The 22,100-nt window shown below is 39.2% G+C and overlaps 1 protein-coding gene across 5 annotated transcripts in view; it reads left to right on the forward strand.

Moving 5' to 3' along the window:
* The window catches only part of Mdn1 (midasin AAA ATPase 1), a 160,032-nt gene that overhangs the window by 11,265 nt on the left and 126,667 nt on the right, over positions 1-22,100 (forward strand). For all 5 annotated transcript variants that reach the window (XR_002388006.2, XM_021240695.2, XM_021240696.2 and 2 more), the window contains exons 3-9: positions 4,298-4,522; positions 4,839-4,946; positions 5,019-5,211; positions 8,632-8,871; positions 9,103-9,234; positions 14,320-14,423; positions 16,158-16,272. Coding sequence is in view for 4 of the 5 variants with exons in the window: in XM_021240695.2 (XP_021096354.2) it covers positions 4,298-4,522; positions 4,839-4,946; positions 5,019-5,211; positions 8,632-8,871; positions 9,103-9,234; positions 14,320-14,423; positions 16,158-16,272 (1,117 nt within the window). In the remaining variant the exon portion in view is untranslated. The remainder of the gene's footprint in view (positions 1-4,297; positions 4,523-4,838; positions 4,947-5,018; positions 5,212-8,631; positions 8,872-9,102; positions 9,235-14,319; positions 14,424-16,157; positions 16,273-22,100) is intronic.

The raw sequence follows: 22,100 nt of genomic DNA on the forward strand, positions 1-22,100 counted from the left end.
CACCGGAACCACTGAGCTAAATCCCCGGCCCCACTTCTTTTTTTAAACAAGGAAAAGAACACACAACATTTATTACAGGCCTAAAGTATGTGAGTATTGGCCACAAGTTTTCACTTCTGGCATCAGATGTAGATTGTTTTTCCCCATACTCACTGTTTCTGTCATACCAGCTGAGTATCCTGCAGTTAAATCCAATTCTGACCCCATCTACCCGGAATTAGTGCAGAACCCCAAGTTAAGGCTGTATTCCCACAAGAGGACCCCTTTTTGCCTAGTTCAGACCTGAGTCTCAAATATAAGTTACCACTGACAAGCTTCAGTCCAACCCACTGAAAAAATCTTAGGATCCCATGAGACCTTCTTTGATGTCTGTGGTTTGCTAGAATGGCTCATAGAATTCAGGAAAACATTTCACTTACATTTTCCAAATTTATTAAAAAAGAACACAACTCCTGAATAGTTAGACGAAAGAGGTGCGTAGGAAGGGGCATTGAACTTCTGTGCCTTCTCTGGAACTCCACCTTCCCAGCACCATCATACTTACCAACCTGGAATTTCTCAACCCACTCCCCCTCCCAACTCTCCTCCCCTCCCCTTCCCCTTTCTCCCTTCTCTTCGCTTTCACTATGTAGTTCAGGCTGACCTTGGGTCAAACTCATGGCAGGCCTTCTGGATGCTGGGATTACAGGTGTGCACCACTGTGCCCGGGTTCTTTTTGGGTTGTTTTTTTTTCCTTAAATTCTTTTATCGGTACATTTTAGGTTTACAGTACATTTACATTTATCATTGGGTACTTGAACCTGTACATGATGTATCTTGGTTCTTATTTTTTTCCCATTCCCTGTCCTCCCTTCACCCCCTCCACCCTTCCCTATTTACAAAGACTTTGTTTCCATTTTTTCCTTTTCTAATAATTTTTCCTTTCCCTTCTTTGCTTTCCACTTCCCCTCCCACTTCCACTACCCCTTTGGACCTTTTCTTCCTATTTCAAATTATCAATTATTCGTTTTAATCATTTTAATCCTTATTTACACTTTGTTTCTCACACCAGAGAAACTATTCTGTATTTACACACGTGTGTCCTATTTATTTTACTTAAGAATATGGCCTCAATATGGATCCATTTAGCTATAAATGTCTCTAGTTTGTTGTTCTTTATGGCTGAGTAGTACTCCGTTTATAAAAAATCCACATCTTTTTTTTTTTTTTTTTGTACCAGCGATTGAACTTGGGTCCTTGTGCTTGTGCAGCAGGCGGTGAAACTACTGAGCTAAATCCCTGGCTCCACATCTTCTTTATCTAGTTTCCAGTTGATGGGCACTTGGCCTGTTTCCAAGCTTTAGCTGTTAGAAACTGTGCTGCTGTGAACATGGGTGCACATACATTGCTGTGGTATGATTCTTTTAATTCTTTGGGGAAGATACCCAGCAGTGGAATAGCTGGGTCAAATGGGACCTCTAGTCCTAGTTCTTTGAGGTATCTCCATACTGATTTCCACAGTGGTTGTACCAGTCTGCACTCCCACCAACAATGGAGAAGGGTTCCTTTCTCCCCACAGCCCTGCCAGCATTTGTTATTGGTTAATTTCTTTTTTTTTTTGGGTACCAGGGATTGAACTCCGGTCCTTGAGCTTTTGAGTCAGGCAGCAGAACCACTGAGCTAAATCCCCAGCCCCATTGGTTGATTTCTTGATAGCAGCCATTCTTTCTGGGGCGAGATGGAATCTCAATTTTGTTTTCATCTGCATCTCTCGAATGACCAGTGATGTTGAACATTTTTTCACGTATTTATTTGCTGCTTTTACTTCTTTGTCTGAGAAATGTCTGTTCATTTCAGATGCCCTTTTTTTTTTTTTGGTACCCGGGATCGAACTTGGGTCCTTGCGCTTGCGTAGCAGGCGGCAAAACCACTGAGCTAAATCCCCGGCCCCTTAGTGTTTCTGTTTTAATATTTAGATGTTTGATTCACTTCGATCTTAGCTTAGTGCATGGTGATAGATATGGGTCTATCTTTTTGGGTTTTTATGGAGACTTATTTACTTAGTAGTTGGTCATTGATGGTGAACTCAGCCTTCATCCCTTCTTCCCTTCCCAGAGATCTGGGATTAGGCTCAAAGCTCCAGCCCTCTAATCACAGGGTTAATTCCCCTCACAACCAATACCCCTTGCTTAGGTGACCCTCTTCTTCCTCTTCTTTTTCTTCTTTCTCACTCCTGTCCTCCCCCTCCTCCCTTTCCCTTGCTTCTCCTTATCTTCCTCCCCCCTTTTCCCCTCTTTCCCTCCCCCCTCTACCTGTGCTTTTGCACTGAGTTACATCCTGTCTCTTATTTTTTGGGACAGGTCTCTTAAGTTAATGAGCCGGGTGGGAACTTGTATCCTCTTGCCTTGGTCTCCCAGAGTAATGGAATTACAGGCATGTGCCACTGTGCCCAGCTCATTTCTGATTTTAGTTTTCTTTGTTTCTTAATCTCATTAAGGGTTTACAATTTTGTTGATCTTTTAAATATACAACTCTTTTTTGGGGGGGAGGGTACCAGGGATTGAACTCAGGACCTTTTGGTTGTACGGCAGGCATGGTGCTGCTGAGCCAAATCTCTGGCCCCCCAAAACAGCTCTTGCTGGACATAGTGACACATTTCTGTAATCTCACACAGGAGGATCACAAGTTCCAAGCAAGTTTGGGCAAGATCAGGGGACCCTATCTCAAAGCAACAACAAAACAAAAAACAAACCAACTCTTACTTTCATTACTTTTCTTCTTCTTTCAGTAATCTCTACTATAAACATTATTTTCTCCTCTCTGTTAACTTTATGTTTAGGTTGTTTTTTTTTTGCTAGTTCCTTGAGATGTAAAGAAAGGCTACTAACTTAAGGTCTTTCTTCTTTTATTTTGTTTTATTTATTTATTTTTTTAAGTCTTCTTTTATAGTGAATATTTGTAGGTATAAACTTCTCTATTTGCATTGCTTTTGTTGTATCTGTAAGTTTTGGTATTGTGGTTTTGTTTTCATTTATTGCAAGGTATTTTTTATTTTCTCTTGTGATATATTCTTTGACCTGTTAGTTGTCTGTGTATGTTTACTATCCGTTAATTTGTGGGGTTTTCAGTTTTCCTTCTGCTGTTGATTTCTTTTTTCTTTTTTGGGGGCCGTAATACATATTTTTAGTAGCAGTGTGATGCTTTTCTATAGGGTATCCACGAGCTTAGGAACACAATTTTCTTTTCTTTTTTTTGGAACACAATTTTCTTGCGGTTTTTTTTTTTTGGTACCGGGGATTGAACTCGGGTCTTTGCGCTTGCGCAGCAGGCGGTGAAACCACTGAGCTAAATCCCCAGCCCAAGGAACACAATTTTCTTAAGATGAGAAATGCCCTTGGGTACATTATGTACATTCACCTGTGTTTATAGACTTTGGGGGACACTATTTATAATTTTGCTTGTTTTTCTGCTGTTGATTCCTACTTTTACTCCATTGTGTTAGGCAAAATATATAATTTCAGTCTTTTAAACCTCTTAAGATTTATGTCCTCTTATGTAGTGTATTCTCTGTTTCTTGTGCACTTGAGAAGAATGTATATGGGACTGTTGTTGAGTGGAGTATTCTATGAGTCTCATTAGGTCTAATTGGGCTGTAGTATTATTCAGGTCCTTTATTTCCTTATTCATCTTTTATCTAGTTTATTGAAAGTGGGTTATTGAAGTCTGCTATAATTACTGTTGTTTGTTCTTTGAGTTCTGTCAAAAGTTTAGTTCACATATTTAGATGCCCTGATATTGGAGCCATACATCTTCTTGTCTTTTCTTTTTCCTGGTACTGGGGATTGAACTCAGGACCTTGTGCTTGCCAGTCAGGTGCAGTACTACTGAGCTACATCCCTAGCGTCTTCTTGCTTCTGAATCAGCTATAGTGTCTGGGTCATAGTGAAAATTCAATAAATGTTTGTTGGAAGTGAATGCACTTTCAACAGTAAACTCTGTGATAAATCCTTCTGCTTTGTGGGTAATCAATTATTTTTATTTATATCCTCTGAGTTAGGTATCATGCTGTTATCCTAGTTCCTGAACTTTGGGTTTTTTAGACAGGGTCTCACTCTGTAGTCCTGGCTGGCCTTGAACTCACCATGCAGGCTGATTGCTGAACTTGAGTGGGTTACATTCTTAAGATTAGGTGGCTGAGCATTTTTCTCCCTGTGTTCTCAAAGCCTTGGGATTTCTGTTATGTTTTGCAGTCCTGTCTTGAGTACAGATGTATACTTGGATATTTCAACCAATGAAAATAATCTCTTTTTTTCTGAAGGTTTGCCCTGAGGTATTTCAGAGACACTTCTCCAGTCTTTCAGAGACTCTTCCTAGAGAGCTCAGATGCTAATCCAGTTCGCTATGGGCGCAGGCGGATGAAACTTCGGGACCTAATGGAAGCTGCCTACAAGTTTCTACAGCAAGAGCAGTCTGTGTTCCGGGAGCTCTGGGACTGGAGTGTGTGTGTCCCTCTCCTCAGAAGCCACGACACCTTGGTCCGCTGGTAAGTAGTTGTTGGACATTTCCTATGCTTCTAGTGTGGGGCTGGTAGAAGGGGTGTGTGAAAGGAGAAAAGAAAAAAATTTAAATTTGTTGTATTTGTCATTGTGGCTTTTAAATTCTTACTCCTTTTCCTTAACCCTGTGTCACTTCAGAAAAAAGTGAGATGATTTGAGTGTAGCTCCACCTTTTTTCATGTTTGATTGAGTGAATTCATGCCTGATTTGTATTTTCTACTCTTAAATGTGTGTTATAATGTTTCCTTTTTTTCTAATAATCAACTGCACATCAGTTGAATTTACATACTTCCTTTTCTCTAGGTACACAGCCAATTGTCTTGCTTTGATTACCTGTATGAGTGAAGAACACAAGTTATCATTTCTTAAGAAGATTTTTAGTAGTGATGAATTGATTCATTTCCGTTTGAGGTAAGCGGAAACTTCCTGGAATTCTTGCTGTGCCTTTTCTGCTCAGTAATAGATGAGACTCTTCTCCCTCAGGTTATTGGAAGAGGCCCAGTTACAGAACTTGGAGAAGGCCTTGGTTTTGGCCAATCCTGAAGCTTCCCTTTGGCACAAGGAGAAGGAGTTACAGTACTTACAAGGACACCTTGTTTCAGCTGATCTCTCCTCCAGGGTTACAGCTGTCTGTGGGGTGGTGTTGCCCAGGCAGCAGCCGGCTTCTGGAGAGCAGGTATGTTGATATAAATAGGGGTGTGCTCCCTTTCCCCTCCTAAACACCAAATGTGCTCTTTCCCTGGTTTGACTATGAATTAGTTGTGAGCCAAGTTGAGTTTGCTAAATTGCTGCTGTTTTGGAAATGTTCAAGGAGAAATTAAGAGAAATTTACCTTGGGCCTTCCTTCCTGGTATTGCCTTCATCTCTGACACTTTTTTTTTTTTCCTTCGATACTGGGGATTGAACTTAGGACCTTGCCCTTGCAAGGCAGGTGCGGCACCACTGATGTAGATCCCCAGCTCTCATCTCTGTTTAACAAGAAATTAGAAAGTGTAATGGTGCTTGTGTGATGCCTTTAGCTTCAGCAAACCCTGAGCCAGGCAAAGTAACACATACCTGTCATTTCAGCTACTCAGGAGACTGAGGCAGGGGGATTTCTTGAGCCAGGAGTTTGAGGCTGGTCTGAGCAACACTGAGGCTTCATCTAAATAATAAAAAAGGCTGGAGTTACAGCTTATTGGGGAATTAATTGCCTAGTACATGTGCAAGGCCCTGGGCTCAATCTCTAGCACCACAAAAAGGAAAGAAAAAAAAAAGTGAGCAAATATTTTCATAAATCTTCTGTTTGGTTGCTATAACAACTGTATGAAGTTGAGCAGCACATGCTCTGATCCCATATTCATGCAATACAAAGGCAGGCTGACTTGCCTGGAGACCCTTAGACTGGTGTGTGGCAAATACAGGGCTAGACTTAGAGAAAATTCTCAAGTTCTTTTTTTTTATCAGAAATTCTCTTCGTTCATCGTTGGAAGGTCAGTATATATGGTGTAAGATGCCTGCTACCATATGAAATGACCTTTCCAAGAAAGGCCACTCACTTAGATAGGCTTACAAATCATACATCTGGAACCAGTGGGAGCCACTATGCTTTTCCTTAACAGTCTTTAGTCACTTGTCACCTTGATGGTCAAATGCACCTCCTCTCCTTGCAACAAGTCCCAGGTCATGTAAACCATCAGTTTATTTCTGGGAAATAGCATTCAAACAAGGGAAGAAATATTAAAGTATATATGTATGAAAGTACATACTATATGTATTTAGTGTAGTGAGTACATTGAGTGTTTGTATAACTGGCACCAAAGAACCAGTGCCTCCAAAGCCGTTTGGGTTTCCTTTTAGTCACAGTGACCCAGCCCTCTCATGCTCATACTCTTCACCTCTTGGCTCCCCCACTGCCCTATCCTGTAACTGTTCTTCTAACATAGAGTAACTCTGGGGCATAGAGAAAGATTCTGGTTGGAAGGAGCCTGATGGTCAGTGATAATGGAACCGCTAAGGCAAAAGTGCAGAATGTCCCAGATTGCCTGCTAAATTGCTCAGGGAGATAACTCTGAGGGAAGTTTGAGCTTCCACTCCTGAACTGTCCATTTTGTCATCACAAAGGTTTTCTTTTTTTTGAGACAGGGTCTCACTTTGTATTTCTGTGGTCCTCCTGCCTCAGCCTTCTGAGTGCTGAAATTACAGGGATTGCCCCACCACACTCAGCACATATCTTCAGGGGCTTAGCCATGTTTGAGAAGTTTTAACTCCTTAAGAGTATTAACAGGTTTGGGGTTGTTCAGTGATAGAGCAAGGCCCTGGGTTCAATCTCCAACACCAAAAAGTAAAAATAAAAAGTTACTAATTATTCCACTTTTCTGAAAGGTCTTTCCCCCATGTATAGTAGGTGCTTTATTATTTAACTTCTTTTGTGTGTGTATTGTACTAGGAATTAACCCAGGATGTTCTACCACTGAGCTACATTCCCAGCCCTGTCTATGTTGTCTGTCTGCCTTATCTATCCATTCATTCTCCATCCATCCATCCATCCATTCAACCATCTAATTTTTGAAACAGGGTCTTGCTGAGTTACCCAGGGTGGCCTGAAACTTATGATCCTCCTTGCTCAACCTCGTTAAGCATTACAGGATTGGAATTACAGGAGTGGGGTACTGCTTCTGTCTCTTTAATTTTTTTTTCCTTTAAGAGTTTTGAAATTGTGGTAACATACATTTAACATTTGCCATTTTAACATTTCTAAGATTATACTTAAGAACATTCATATTTTTCAGCAACCAATCTGTTGAACCTTTTCATCTTGCAAAACTGAAACTTCATATACCCATTAAGCATGTTGAATGTGCTATTATCATTTTTAACTTTTGTTATGGAAAATGTCAAATATATTTCAAAGTAGAAAGGATGGTGTAATGAATCTCTGTGTCTCTTATCACCCAGCTTCAATAATTATCAGTTCATGTCAATTATTTCCTTTATATTTCTGCACAATTTTCCCACACCATACTATTTTTAAGCAAATTGTAGGTATCATCTTGTATTAGCTTTTTGTTGCTGGAACAGAAAACTTGACATATACAACTTAAGGGAAGAAGGGTTTGTTTTGGCACATAGTTCTGGGTTTTCAGTCCATGGTAAGCTGGCCCCGAGGCAGAAACATGGTCAGGGGCATGGTGGAACAAAGCTTCCCACCTCATGGGGGCCAGGAAGTAGAGTTATAGAAAACAGCCCCAGCGGAAGAGACAGAGAAGTAGAAATAGTTCTCAAGATTATGCCCCCACAACCCATCCAGACATACCTAGAAGTTCTTTACTAGTAATCTCCTAAACTTCTGTCATGCCAATCAGTTTGACAATCTAGATTAACTGTCATATACTGTACATGATTATTTTAGTATCTGTATCCCAGGCTGGCCTTGAACTCATAGAGATCCTCTTGCCTCAGCCTTGTAAGTGCTGGGATTGCAGGCATGCGCCACCATGCCTGTTCTGCTTTTTTTGCATTCTTTTTTTTTTTTGGTATGGGGATTGAATTCAGGACCCTGGCGCTTGCCAGGCAGGGGCGACACCACTGAGCTAAATCCCCAGCCCTTTTTTGCATTCCTAATCTTAGATGTGAAGTCCTAGAATATGAGTAGAGGAAGAAAACAAATAAAAGTCTTCACCGTTACAGATGAAATTTGTGTCCTCCCTGTTCCAATCTGTCAACTCTTCTACCTTCTTAAACTTTAGGAGACATTTTCTTAAACTTGTTAAAAAATATTTTGCTTCCACATGCCACCCTCCCTCCAAAACAAGCGGAGAAATAAGTCTGATCTCAACTTTGTGGGTTTTTTTTGTTTTGTTTTTTTTTTGTTGTTGTTTTTTGGTATCAGGGATTGAACTTGGGACCTTGTGCTTGTGAGGCAGGCACCGGAGCTAAATCCCCGGCCTGATCCCAACTTTGGATAACATATGTGTTATTATTATTATAGTTCTGGTATTATTAATTTATTGGCTGTGATTTATGTAAGTTCAGTGGTACCACTGTTACAGAACTTATATCTTTTGGGGGAAGGAGTCTTACGGATATGCTTTTTGTTTCTCATTTGCTTCCTTAGGCTAGTGATAGTTTTTCACGTGAACAAGAGCTGACCCTTAGGTCATATGTACTGATTGAGTCTGTCTGCAAGAATCTTCAGACCCTGGCTATGGCAGTGGCTTCTCAGAATGCTGTGTTGTTGGAAGGACCTATAGGATGCGGAAAAACTTCCTTAGTTGAATATTTAGCTGCAGTGACAGGTAGAAGGAAACCTCCTCAGCTTCTTAAAGTCCAGCTTGGAGATCAGACTGACAGTAAGGTAATTAACAAATGGCAAGTATTGGTGGGTTGACATGCTTGTAAATGTTGGCATTCAAAGATTGTTTTTGCTACAGGCATAGAAGAATAGTTACAGCTCTTGCTCGTGACTATTGGGGCAAGCTATATAAATCCTAAGTGCATACTTTTTGTGTTGAAGTTTAACAGAATTAATCAGAGAATGTGGCCTGGACACCTCAGGTGAACTAATTACCTTGTACTCTTTCTGCAGTTGCTGTTGGGTATGTATCGATGCACGGATGTCCCTGGAGAGTTTGTGTGGCAGCCTGGCACCCTGACACAGGCAGCTACAAAAGGCCACTGGATCCTTCTGGAGGATATTGACTATGCCCCATTAGATGTGGTATGTTGTCTTGCTAAACCATTGCCCTCCAGACTTTCCTTCTTTGAATAGCATTTTGTTAATAATGACATGGTGTTTGATTTAAAGTGATAACTTGTGGGAAGCTCCTTCTGTTACCTGTCTAATCTGATTTGAGGTTTTGGATTACTTGGCTGGGTTCTCATTTGATAGAGAATCTGTAAAATTTGTGTAATGTTACCTGTATTGTTGTTGAATATATAACCAGTTTTATAGCCTTTCCAAGAGTAGCCCTGCTGGGAAACAATCTTAACTGTATTAGAGTTAAATTGAGAACTTTGAGATCATGCTCCTGAGCTGTGGCAGCTATGGGATAGTAGGCCGAGAACAAATGAAGGAAATAGTGTGGCTGTCTGTCACATTGAAGAAAGATACAAGATATGTATTTTGGTACCAGGGATCGAACTCAGGACCTTGTGCTTGTGTGAGGCAGGTGGCGGAACCACTGAGCTAAATCCCCGGCCCCAGGATGTGTATTTTGATTTTTAAAAGGACTGCTTGTATATGAAATTCAGTTATTGAGCAGTTCATTTTTTTTTTTAATATTCTGTAAACCATGATCAAAAATGTATTTTAGTATTAAGAATTTCTTTGGACAGATTTTTCCTGAGATTAGTTTTTTTTTTTCCTGAGATTAGTTTCAATTTTCTTATTTAAAATGAATCTGTAAATTAATTGCATATGGACTTTTCCTTCTTGGATAAGAGAATGAATTGTGCATGTCTAAGTTTAGAGAAATATGAAGTACAAAGAGAGGCTGAAAAATAAATATGTATCATTGATTTTAGAGTGTGATAATGAGAAGGTACTCTGGGAGTATAACCCTAGACAAGGGCTCATAGTGTATATAGTGGATATAGTTAGTTTGATAGTGGACATAGTTTACACAGTTGTAAACTCAGTTATCTTAAGAAACGCAGATCTAGGACTGACTCCTATCTGTAAGACTTAAAAGTAAGACTAAAATAGAAGCCTCATGACTAGTTTAGAAGTATTTGTTAACCCTTCCCCCTGACTTTTTCTTTTTTTTTTGTAGTGGGGCTCGAACTCGTATCCTTGCACATGCGCAGCAGGCAGCGAAACCACTGAGCTAAATCCCTGGCCCCCTGACTTTTTCTTTAGTACTCTACTTCTGATAGTTTTTTCAGATAGTGTGTTATCTGGAAAGTCTTTAGTTTTATGCATCTTGGAATTAAAACTGAAGAAGCTAGATAAACATAAGAGATACACCACCCAGGCCAGGATGAAGCTTAGGGATCTGTCCCTGTTGCATAGCTGAGTTTATTTCTGTGGTGACCAAATCCAGATTAAAGACAAAACTGACAATTTCTTAGTTTCTCTTTTGCAGTGCTTGATGAACATGAGAAAATTTTTGTACTTTAGAGTTCCATTTTGTACAAATCATTCTCTTGTAACCCATTTTCTTTTGGTGGGTATGTGGTTCACTTGAGAAGATTTTAAACTTTATTATTATGAAGTTATGTTTATTTAAAAAGTGGGTAGATTCCTTGATTGTTGTATCCAGAACTCAGCTAATAGTTTATCCATTTTCCCATCCCAAGCTTTTTTTTTTTTTTTTTTTTGGCAGTTGTAAAACTATGGTGTGTTTTTCTGATCTCAGCTATAGGATTTATAATGATTGTTTTGATATCCTGCCATCTAATATTAGCGCTTTGAGTTAAGCATTTATAGCATCTGGGATAATATAAGCTTCAAACTAATAGATTTATTTTTTAACATTGTTAGAAGTTAATATACTGAATATCCTTAGTATTGGTAGACATTGTCCTATACTGTAAATACTTATTTGTTTTCTTAGTTGCTGGCTCACATGCTTTGTAAATATAATTATTAACTTTAACTATTCTGCCAGGTTTAAAGACTTACTGAAGACTTGAAGGCTCTATAATAACAGCTGACTACCAAGTGTACACTGAGACAAATTGACAAGATTGTATTTTGGAGTATGTTAAGGAAAAAAAGCCAATAAAATAACATCTCTTGCCTAAAGAAATTAGTATAATTAGGCTAGGTTGTCTCTTTTTTGAGTTAGAACCCCTCTAACTTTAAATAGTGCTCTGGATTGAACCTAGGGCTCACGTTTGCTAGGTCACTTAGCTATACCCATGGCCTCGATGCATTACCATTTTAAAAAAATTTTTTTCCTGTAACGAGGATCAAACTCAAGACCTTGCACTTTCAAGTCAGGCATGGTGCCACTGAACTAAATCCATCCCCCACTTTTTTTCTTTTTTGCTACTGGGAATTGAACTCACAGCCTCGCACTTGGCAGGCAAGTGCTGTACTACTTAGCTACATCCCCGGCCCCTTGCATTGTCATTTTATTTTATTTTTTTATTTTTATTTTTTGGTACCGGCGATCGAACTCAGGACCTTGTGCTTGTGAGGCAACCACTGAGGAACCACTGAGCTAAAGGAACTACTGAGCTAAATCCCTGGCCCTTGCATTGTCATTTTAAGATGAAAGATTTATACGATCTAAAGGGAAACCAGAGTATTGATACATTACCATTTTAAGATGCCATTTACGTATCTCATTTAAGGTGGTATTGTTTATTTCCAACTTTTAGAATATTCTGGAGTTGCCCCTGCATTCTCTTGGGCTTCCCTTTTAGCTCTTAGCCATGTAAGAAATTATTATACTTAGAAAAATCAGCCAGGTGTGGTGGTGCACAACTGCAGCCCCAGCTCTCTGGAGGCTGAGGCAGGAGGATCACCATGAGTTTGAGGCCAGCCTGGGGTACATAGTGAGTTCAAGGCCAGCCTGAGCTATGTATCAAGACCCTGTCTCAAAAAAGAAAAAATTGGGGCTGGGGATTTAGCTTAGTGGTTCCGCTGCCTGCCTTGCAAGTGCAAGGACCTGAGTTTGATCCCCATTACCGAAAAAAAGAAAGAAAAATTGATATTTCAGAACCCTCTTCCTTGGCCTTTTTGTTATAAACTTCGTCTATGAAGCCGTAACTCCTAGATGACTCGATATGTCTAATTCACCTGCTTAAAATAAAAATCCCTACTTGGGGCTGATATGTTGGTATCCTTATTGTCTCAGCTACTCAGGAGGTCGCACATAATTTTTAGGCCAACCTGGACAACATATCAAGACCACTGTCCCCACTATGAAATCTCAGCTTCGATGTCCCATAACTAGTGCAAGTTCAAGATGTCCAAATTGATACTTGTCTGCTCTTAGAGTAGCATTTTTTGCTCTGCAGTCACCAAGCCAGACCCTAGATGCTGTTGTTTCTTTTCTCATCCAATTAGTTATTTCTTTATGTATGTATGTATGTATGTATGTATTTATTTATTTATTATGGTATCAGGATTCAAACTAGGGCCTCACGCTTGCCAGGCAGGCACTGTGCCACTGAGTTACATCCCCAGCCTCTAGTCTATCCTTTATTGCCATCTCCACCCCTCTTCTTAAATGTCTTTGTCTCCTCTTTCCTATCTCACTACCTTAGCACTGGGCTTCTTATTTTACTTACTTAATCATCTGTTATGCCTTTATTACCTAAATAATGTCCTTCCTGGCCTCCTTTCTTTCAGAGTCCTTTTCAGTTTATGTTCCTTATTGTTGCGTAGTTGATTTTCTAAAATTAAAAACTTTTTTGTCTGTGTAAAATCTTCTCAGTAACGTTTTTCTTATGAAAAAGTTCAGTGTCCTTAATCCAACATAGACGACCTTTAACCTATCTGTAAACCTGACATCTTTCTGTTTCCCATGCATATTCTTTCTTTCTTTAATTTAATTTTTTTTTTTTTTTTGGTACCAGGGATTGAACTCGGGCCCTTGCAAGGCAAGTGGCGGAACCACTGAGCTAAATCCCTGGCTCCCCCCATGCACATACTTTCCCAATCATAATAGAATCCTCTTATACCATATTCTTAGGCATATGAAATTTTTTTTTTTTTTTTGGTACCAGGGATTGAACTTGGGTCCTTGCGCTTGTGAGGCAGGCGGCAGAACTACTGAGCTAAATCCCTGGCCCAGGCATATGAATTTTTATGCATTTAATTTTTTTTTTTTTTTTTTTGATACCGGGGATGGAACTCGGGTCCTTGTGCTTTCCAGGGAGGTGGTGGAACCACTGAGCTAAGTCCTCAGCCTTGCATTTGATTTTTTAAAAAATAGTATTAAGGATTGAAAACTCATGGCCTTATACACGTGAGGCAAGCTCTCTACCACTGAGCTATCCAACCCCTTCCTGGCTGATCTAATTTTGAAACAGGATCTTGCTAAATTGCCCAAGCTGACCTTCAGCTTGCAATCCTTTTGCACAGCCTTCCAAGTCTCTGGGATTACAACCCTGTGCCACCATGACTACTTTTTACTTACCATTTATTTTTTGGGGGGGGTACCAGGCATCGAACTCGGGACTTGCACTCTCGAGGCAGGCACAGGAACCACTGAGCTAAATCCCTAGCCTTTTACTTACCATTTCTTTCCCACCAGATCTGGCTAAATTCTGTTCATACTCTTTATTTTTGTCTGTATTGTACTGACAGTTAAACCCAGGGCCTTTTGCTCTGAGCTACACTCCCATTTCTTTTTAAAAAGTTTTTGAGATAGAGTCTTGCTAAGTTGCTCAGTTACTCAGGCTGGGCTCGAACTTGAGATCCTCCTGTCTCCGCCTTCCAGAGTACAAGATTATAGACCACCCCACCTGGTTCCTGGTTATATTTTAAGATTCAGCAAAAAGATTATCTTTTGGGCAACATCATTGCTCTGCTTCTTTGTATACTGCTAGATCATGCCGGTCTTGCTGTGTGGTGGTTTCCATGTCTGTTATTTCCCACCAGAATGTAGGCTTTAAAAGCTCTATCCTGGCAGCTTGCCTGGTTCTGTTCCACAGTTGACACTCAAGGAATGTTGGATGAATAAAGTGCTGTGCTGGAGAGTAGGTGACTTGGAGATTCTTACCTGCATTTGACCCTAATTTGCTGTATGGTAACTGGAGTTTCCTCTGAGGATGTGTCCATTGTTTTGTTTTGTTTTTGTGATTTCTAATGTTTTAATGGCTTTATCAGTGGGGTTTTGTGATTTAGGTTTCTGTGCTGATCCCTCTCTTGGAGAATGGACAGCTCTTGATTCCTGGCCGCAGTGACTGTCTGAAAGTGGCTCCTGGATTTCAGTTTTTTGCAACCAGGAGGTATGTGCTGTTAACCTTTCTGTTCCAGCTCTACAGCCTCATCCACATTAACCTGCATGTTAAGTCCAGAATTCATAGAATAGAGTTCTCTGGGCCCACTTCAAGCAAAGTTAGTAGGAACTGATGACAGATTCACCCTTCTTATTTTTTATTATTTTTAATAAAGTTGATTTATAAGAGTTTTTTCTTAAACATAAGTAGCCACTTGAAAACATTTTATCTTGTTTTCATATTTTCAGAAATAATCAGAGGTGAGACTGTTGTCAGCTCTGAATCTGGATCCTAATATTTAGTACCTGTGTATACCTTGCCTGTACTTTAAATCATGTCTGTGTAAAGATTAACTGAAATGACTTGCATTAAAGACTTGTCATATGGTAAATATGGAATTAATGGCTTATCTTGTTTGTGGTGAAGATGATTCAAGCAATTAAAAGACTTAACTGATGAGACAGGAGGATTGCAAGTTTGAGACCAGCCTGAACAGCTCAGGGAGGCCCTCTATCAATACAAAAATAAAAGAGGGTTGGAGAATGTATCTCAGTAGTAGAGTGCTTGGTTAGCATGTGCAAGGCCTTGGGTTCAATCCTTACTACCATACATGCACACCCAAAAAACCAAACCAAAACAAAGAACAACAAAACATATAAGCACAAAGAAGGGAATAAACCCTGAGTAATGTAGTGTTATAAATAAAAGATAATGTAGGGAATGGGAAAGGGGACATTACCAGAACCCCTGTGATGAGTCCTGGTCTCTTGTGAGCCACTACAACACAAAGCGAATTAAAGAATAAAGACAGGAAATGAGACTTAGAGAAGAAGCTGAGCTTTGGGCCTCATCAGTGGGCAGGAAAGACAAAGGCACCCTGAGCTTGCCACTATTGGGGTCATAGAGAGTATGAGATGACTCAGGGTGGTGATAATCGTAAATTGACAAGGATCTTAAAATCATTGGAGGAAGTATCAGATGCTTTGGAGGGTGGTGGTAATCCTATGACCATGAGGATATTATGCTGATGAGGATCTTAGGATCAATGAGGAGCTTATGTTGATTAGGACCTGGATGCTGAGATGAGTAAAATGTTTTTACAACAGTAGGTGGGATGAGTTAAACTGAATTTGTCCCTCTCCAGATAAAAACCATTCTCTTTTTATATTGCTGCTGGGTTCTCAAAGAACCAGGATGTTTTTAGATGATGGAATCTTGCCCTTGAGCATCACAGCATGTTGGGACTATTGAGGCCTCAGATAGCCCTAATCATAATTTAATTGTGAAATGATTTTTTTCCACCAAAATTATGTAGAATGGCTCCTGACAAGGTAGTGTTGGTCTACCTTTTATAATAACCAGAAGGCAAAAGTTTTTATACTACCATTCTACCTTTATATAGCTTCTTCAAGATCTTAAATTGCTCAGGAATGAAACTAGTATCGTATAGTATTTACTTCGTTAAATTAGTCTTCATTTCTAGATGCAACACCTTGCTAGACCTTGTTACCTGGATATTTTTTTTTTTTTGTGGTGCTGGGAATCTAACCTAGGTCTTTGAACATGGTAGGCAAGTGCCCTATCACTGAGCTACACCCACAGCAAACCCTATCATTTTATGGGTTTTTAAAAATATATTGCTTTCTTCAACCCTGTTACCTTTTTTTTTAGAGGGGGGAATTGGTACAAGTACATAATACTTAGTTTATCTGCTTTTGTTTTTGTTTTAATCTTGAAATGTAGACTTTTAAGCTGTGGAGGAAATTGGCATCGGCCACTAAATAGTCATGCTACTTTACTAGACAAATATTGGACCAAAATTCACCTGGATAATCTGGATAAGAAAGAACTGAGTGAGGTATGTGGTATTAGAATGTATCAGTGCTTTCCTTTTTTCCTAATATTGTGAAAAGTTACCACCAAAAGAGGAAATAGTACAGATGGAGCATCCCAACCTAAAAATTCAAAATCTAAAATGCTCCAAAATCTCAAACTTTTGAGCACCAACATGATACCACAAGTGGAAAATGCCACACCAGCCTTCATGTGGTGGGCTATAGTCAAAATACAGGTAAACTAAAAATATTGAATAAAATTATCTTTTACATAGAGTTTTTTGTTGTTGTTGTTGTTACCGGGGATCAAACTCTGGACCTTGCGCTTGCAAGGCAGGCCCCGGAACCATTGAGCTAAATCCCCGGCCCTTTGCTGTAAGTTTCTTGATAAATATATGACATTAGACAGCGTGCGTGCGTGCATGTGTGCATGTGTGTGTGTGTGTCTGTGTGTTGGTGGAGATTGAATCCAGGGTCTCACTTATACCAGGCAAACCTAACCGAGCCACAGATACTTTTTCCAGCATTTTAGATGTGTATTAGCAGAGGGGTCCTCAGGATATCTGGTTCACCATATTTGCTGAGAAAAGGTTTATTATTGTAATCAAGGAATGAAACCTTTCCCTGGCGATGTGGTTTTCAGTTATGTTTCTTTTCTTTTTGGTACCGGGGATTGAAAGCCGGTCCTCTTGCTTGCGCAACAGGCAGCAAAACCACTGAGCTAAATCCCTGGCCCTCAGTTGTGTTTCTTAACACTCTGCATTGTGGTTCTCTTTTTCTGTGTCTGGTATGTCCTCCTCTTCCCACCGGATTGGTGCCTTAGTTGTAAACTCCTTCAGTATCTTTACCTTTCCTTTCAAATCATCTACCCACTTTTCACACATTGTAAGACAGTGCTTTTGTGTCACTGTCATAATGTAGCTCCTTTTGTAGTTGTATACATTTAAATGTTTCATTTTAAAAATTAAATCTAGCAGTCTGTTCTTTTGAAAGAGAAGACTGAAATTTGTATATAGATGTGGTTTATTGAGGATTGAGAGGATAGAATATTTGACAGTTGCTCTTTTTATTTCTTTTTTTCTGGTTCTGGGGATCGAATTCAGGACCTTGAGCTTGCCAGGCAGGTATGGAACCACTGAGCTACATCTCCGACCTGACAACTGCTCTTTCTTACTCAGTGTATTGTTCTTGAAGTAAAGGCTATCATTCATCTTTCTGTTCCTGCCATGAGTGCACATGTCATTCTGCTCACAGGAGGTCAACAGGAGTGTTTACTCCCTCATGCCACATCATACATAGTTGAGTTATTTTTCAGTTTCCAGACTTAGTAATAAAAATTCTAAAAGCACTACTCTGAATAAATGTATTGTGACTAAAACTCTTATGCATATGATTAGGAGATTCATAGGGAGCATGAGGAACTATATTTCTGTTGCAAAGAGCAGGTGTCTTATTAGAAAGATGTGTTTTTGACTTCTTGCTAAAATGTCAGACAACTGGACATGGTGGCACATGGCTCCAATCTCAGCGCTCGGGAGGCTGAGCCCAGCCTGGGCTGCATAGTGAGTTCAAGGCCAACCTGAACTACAAAATGAGATCCTACCTTTAAAAAAAAAACAAAAAACCACAAGACAACAACCCCCCAAAATAAAACTACTTTAAAAAATGAGTTGAGTATGTTTCAACTCACCCCTGGCATTTTCTCAAGACTACTTTCCCTCATATATCAAGAATGTGTCTAAGGGTCTCCAGTGTCTTAAGTGCTCTGCTTTTTGTGCTGGCAGTGTCTGCTCACAGCCTGTGTGACACCTGACAGGCCCATCTCCTGCTCTTTGAAACTTTCTTTGGTCTTTAAAATCGTGCTGACTGCATTGTCATTTTTGCTCCAAGTTTGGTTTCTTTACATGTTTTCTCATTCCCCCTGAGACTTCTTGAGGGTGGACTCCATTCTTCATTTATTTGCCCATTCATGGAACAGTGTATGATACAAAATAGGTACATAATAAATGCTTATTAAAGGGAAGAATTTCTAAAATACATCTTGAATTGGTAATAGAGCCATTTCATATCAGATTAGATTTTAAGTGTTATTGTGTTTAATTTTTGACATTTGTGCTAGTACAGAAAAGTATGTTCCTGGCTATGGTACAAAAATGACTGTTCAGTGAGTACATAAAAACTTTTTGTGTTGTGGGAGGCTGAAGCAGGAAAATTGTAAGTTTGAGCCCAGCTAGGGCAATTTTATTTTATTTTATTTGGTACTGGGGATGGAAGTCAGGACTTTGCACCTGTGGGGTAGGCACAGGCACCCCTGAGCTAAATCCCCAGCCCCCCAGCTAGGGGAATTTACTGACTTGGCAAGACACACACAAAATTAAAAAGGCTGGTGGCCCCAGATTGAATCCCCAGAACTTCCTCCCAAATTAAAAAATAGTAATAATAATAAACTTTCCTTTTTAGAATCTTTCTGAATACTTGGGGCTTTTGCTAAAGTGGTAAACTTGATTTTTCTTTTTTTCCGTTTTTGGATGCTGGGTTGAACTTAAGGCCTTCTGCATGCTAACCACATACTCTACTACCACTGAGCTACCCCTGACAAGGTTTTTTCCAAGTAAAATTAGCACCCCCCCGTTATAAATAGAACACATGCTCATATAATGACATCCTTAACTTTGTAGTAAAAAGCAATGACTACTGATAGGTACAGTAATATCTAGATGAATTAAAAAATATGCTAAGTAGGAGAAGCCAAGCTACAAACTATATAATCTTACGTAGATGTTAGATTTAAAAGACAACCACAGGAATGGGAATCAAGATTCGTGATTCTCTGGGATGGGTTGTGGAGAAGAGATTGATTAGGATAGGAATACAAGAAACTTTATTCTGGGAGTGATAGACCTTTGCATTTCCTTCCATTTAAATTCCTTTTCCCCTCCCTCCTCCCCTCCTCCCCTCCCCTCCTCCCCTCCTTCCTCCATCTTTCTGTCTTTCTTTCTGTCTTCCTTTCTTTCCTGATAGTCTTGCCCAGGCAGGGCTCAAACTTTTGATCCTCTTTGTTCAGCTAGGTTCAGCTTCTCGGAGCACTGGCATTACAGGTGTGCATCACTATGCATAGCAAAATGATCTATATCTTGTGGTAGTGGTTACATGTTTACATATGTTTGTCTACACTCTGCACCTATAACAGAGTGAATCTTACAGTGTATTGCAGTATACCTCAATAAAACTAACTTAGGAAAAATAAATCTAAGGCTGCCTAAATTTTATTATTGCTAAAATTAAATACTTAGACAGTATTATATGCCTGTTTAGTTACTTTTCTCATTGCTGAGACAAAATATCCAACACTCAAAAGAGGAAAGGTTTATTCACAGTTTGTAGAGGTTTCAGTTCATAGTTGGCTGGCTCCAAGGTCCGGTGGCCTGGAAGACAGGCGTTGCAGGGGAGAAACAGTTCATGGTGGGCAGAAGGCAGCAGGGCAAGCAAGGGACCTTAGCAGCTTTTTTAAGCCCTTTTTATATTCTATCTAGGCTACTGGGCCTTGCTGAGCTAAATCATTGGACTGATTTAGTAATCACCCATCCTTAATCTTGCACCCTTGATTCTAACATTCATAGCACCGTGAATCAATCACACATTCTGTGTTCAGCTACCTCTGAAAAAGCCTCACCTATGACTACGTGAGGCTTTGGGGGAACATGTAGACATAAGCCATAACAATGCCTAAATATATAACAATTTTGGAAATGTTCCCTTTATACACAAAAATGTATATTCTGTATTTGAAAAATTCATGAAATTGAATTTGAGCTTGGTGTGGTAGCACATACCTGTAATTCTAACACTAGGAGACTAAAGCAAAGGATTGAAAGTTTGAGTCCATATTTTGAGACTGTCTCAAAACAAAATAAAACAGTAGCAAAAGGACTGGGGAATGTAGCTCAGTGCAGAGGCCCTTGGATTCAATCACCAGTGCCTCTCCTCGAAAAAATGATTTCTTGATTTTATTGTTCTTCTGTCTCTGTTTTTCCACATCTGAAATATATGTGTTACATAGTGTCAACTGTAAAATTCTTCTGTAAAAAGTAAATAAAAACTGTAAGATCTATTACTTGGGATGACACTGTAAGGCCTTTAGTTATATAGACATTACATAAAGTGCGTGTGTGTGTGTGTGTGTGTGTGTGTGTGTGCAATTACATATGCAAGTTGGAATCACAATATACAGTACTTCTTTTCAAGGTAATTTAAAAGTGTTGGATGATTAAGTATTTCTTTGCCTTTTCAAACAAACTTGACTGAACCTATTAAATCTTTGGAACCAATATTATAAATACCAAGTACACTACTGCAGTAATTCCTAATATATCTGTTGAAGTGAATTGGACTAAATCTTTTGCATTTTAAATTTTATATATATATATATATATATATATACACACACACACACACATATACACATATATATGTATTTATATAATATAATTACAACATAATATATTACAATATGTTATATAATATGTATAAAATATAATATATAATATCATTATATATGTATGTATACACACACATATATACATATATATGTATATATCTATATATGTATATATGTACTGGGGATTGAACTCAGGACCTTGTGCTTGCCAGGTAGTCATGGTGCCACTGAGCTAAATCCCTGGCCCTCTTAAATTCTGTTTTTTGCCTTTTAAATTTTAAATAAAAAAACCAAACTTCTTTGTGCTTTTAAAATTACTCTTTTGTTTGTTTTTATTTTTTTGTGCATATTTATTTGTTTTGGGCTTTTTTTTTTGGCACAGGGGATTTAACTTGGGACCTTGGGCTTGTGAGGCAGGGGGTGGAACCACTGAGCTAAATCTCTGCCCCTGTTTATTTGTTTTTTTAAGACAAGGCCTTACTATATAGTTCAGGCTGGCCTCAAATTCATGACCATCCTTTTGCCTGAGCCTCCTGCATGCTGGGATCACAGGTGTGTGCATTCATGCATATTAGTACATGTTTATAGTACATAATGATTATATTCCTCTTGTTGGTGCATGTACATAACAGATTTTAATTCTGTTTTTCATCTCCTTCCTCTCCCCTCCCTTCTCCCTCCATCTGTTGATGTAAAAACTTACTCTTTAAATTTCTTCAAAACTGCTTTTAATTTGCTGTTTTGTTGTAAAAAATTGAATTGAATTCAATTTTGGGGGCAGTACTAGGGATTGAACTACCTTTGCAGTAAGCTATATGCCTAGTCCTTCCAGTCCCCCTCTCCCTTTAATTTGAGACAGAGACTCATTTAAGTTGCTCAATCTTTGATCAAACTTTTGATCCTCCTGTCTCAGCCTCCCACAGTACTGGGATTATAGGTGTGTGCCACCATGCCAGGTTCTAATTTGCTTTTGACTGAAAAGTAATATAATAAAGCTGACTAGAATTATCTTTGGAACCACAGTAACTAGTACCTGAAGAATTCGTCAGTGAGTATTTCCTTGGTCTTGAATAAATATATTCCCTCTCTTCTTTGCTGGGGACTGAATTCTGGGGTTGCACAGGCTAGCAAGTGTTCTACTACTTGCCTCCAGCCTAGATGGGTACGTTTTGATTGCTTGGAGACCCTTTTAACATCTGACATCTACTCCCTAAATTGTGTTTATGTAGTAAGATTGCCAGGTAACTGAATTTTAGGTAGGAAAAAAGTCATGTCATTTGTATAGAGTGAATGAGTGGGAGCAGGAGCAGGTAAGGGTGCAAAGTTCTTATGCCTAATAAGGATTACAAGTTTCATAGTGAAGTCCATTTTTGAAGGGTTGACTAGTGTCTGTCAGCAATATTTTATGTATAC

Source organism: Heterocephalus glaber, unplaced genomic scaffold (genome assembly GCF_053883595.1).
Source record: "Heterocephalus glaber isolate CG9 unplaced genomic scaffold, H.glaber_assembly_v1.0 deba00001523, whole genome shotgun sequence".
NCBI lineage: Eukaryota > Metazoa > Chordata > Mammalia > Rodentia > Bathyergidae > Heterocephalus > Heterocephalus glaber.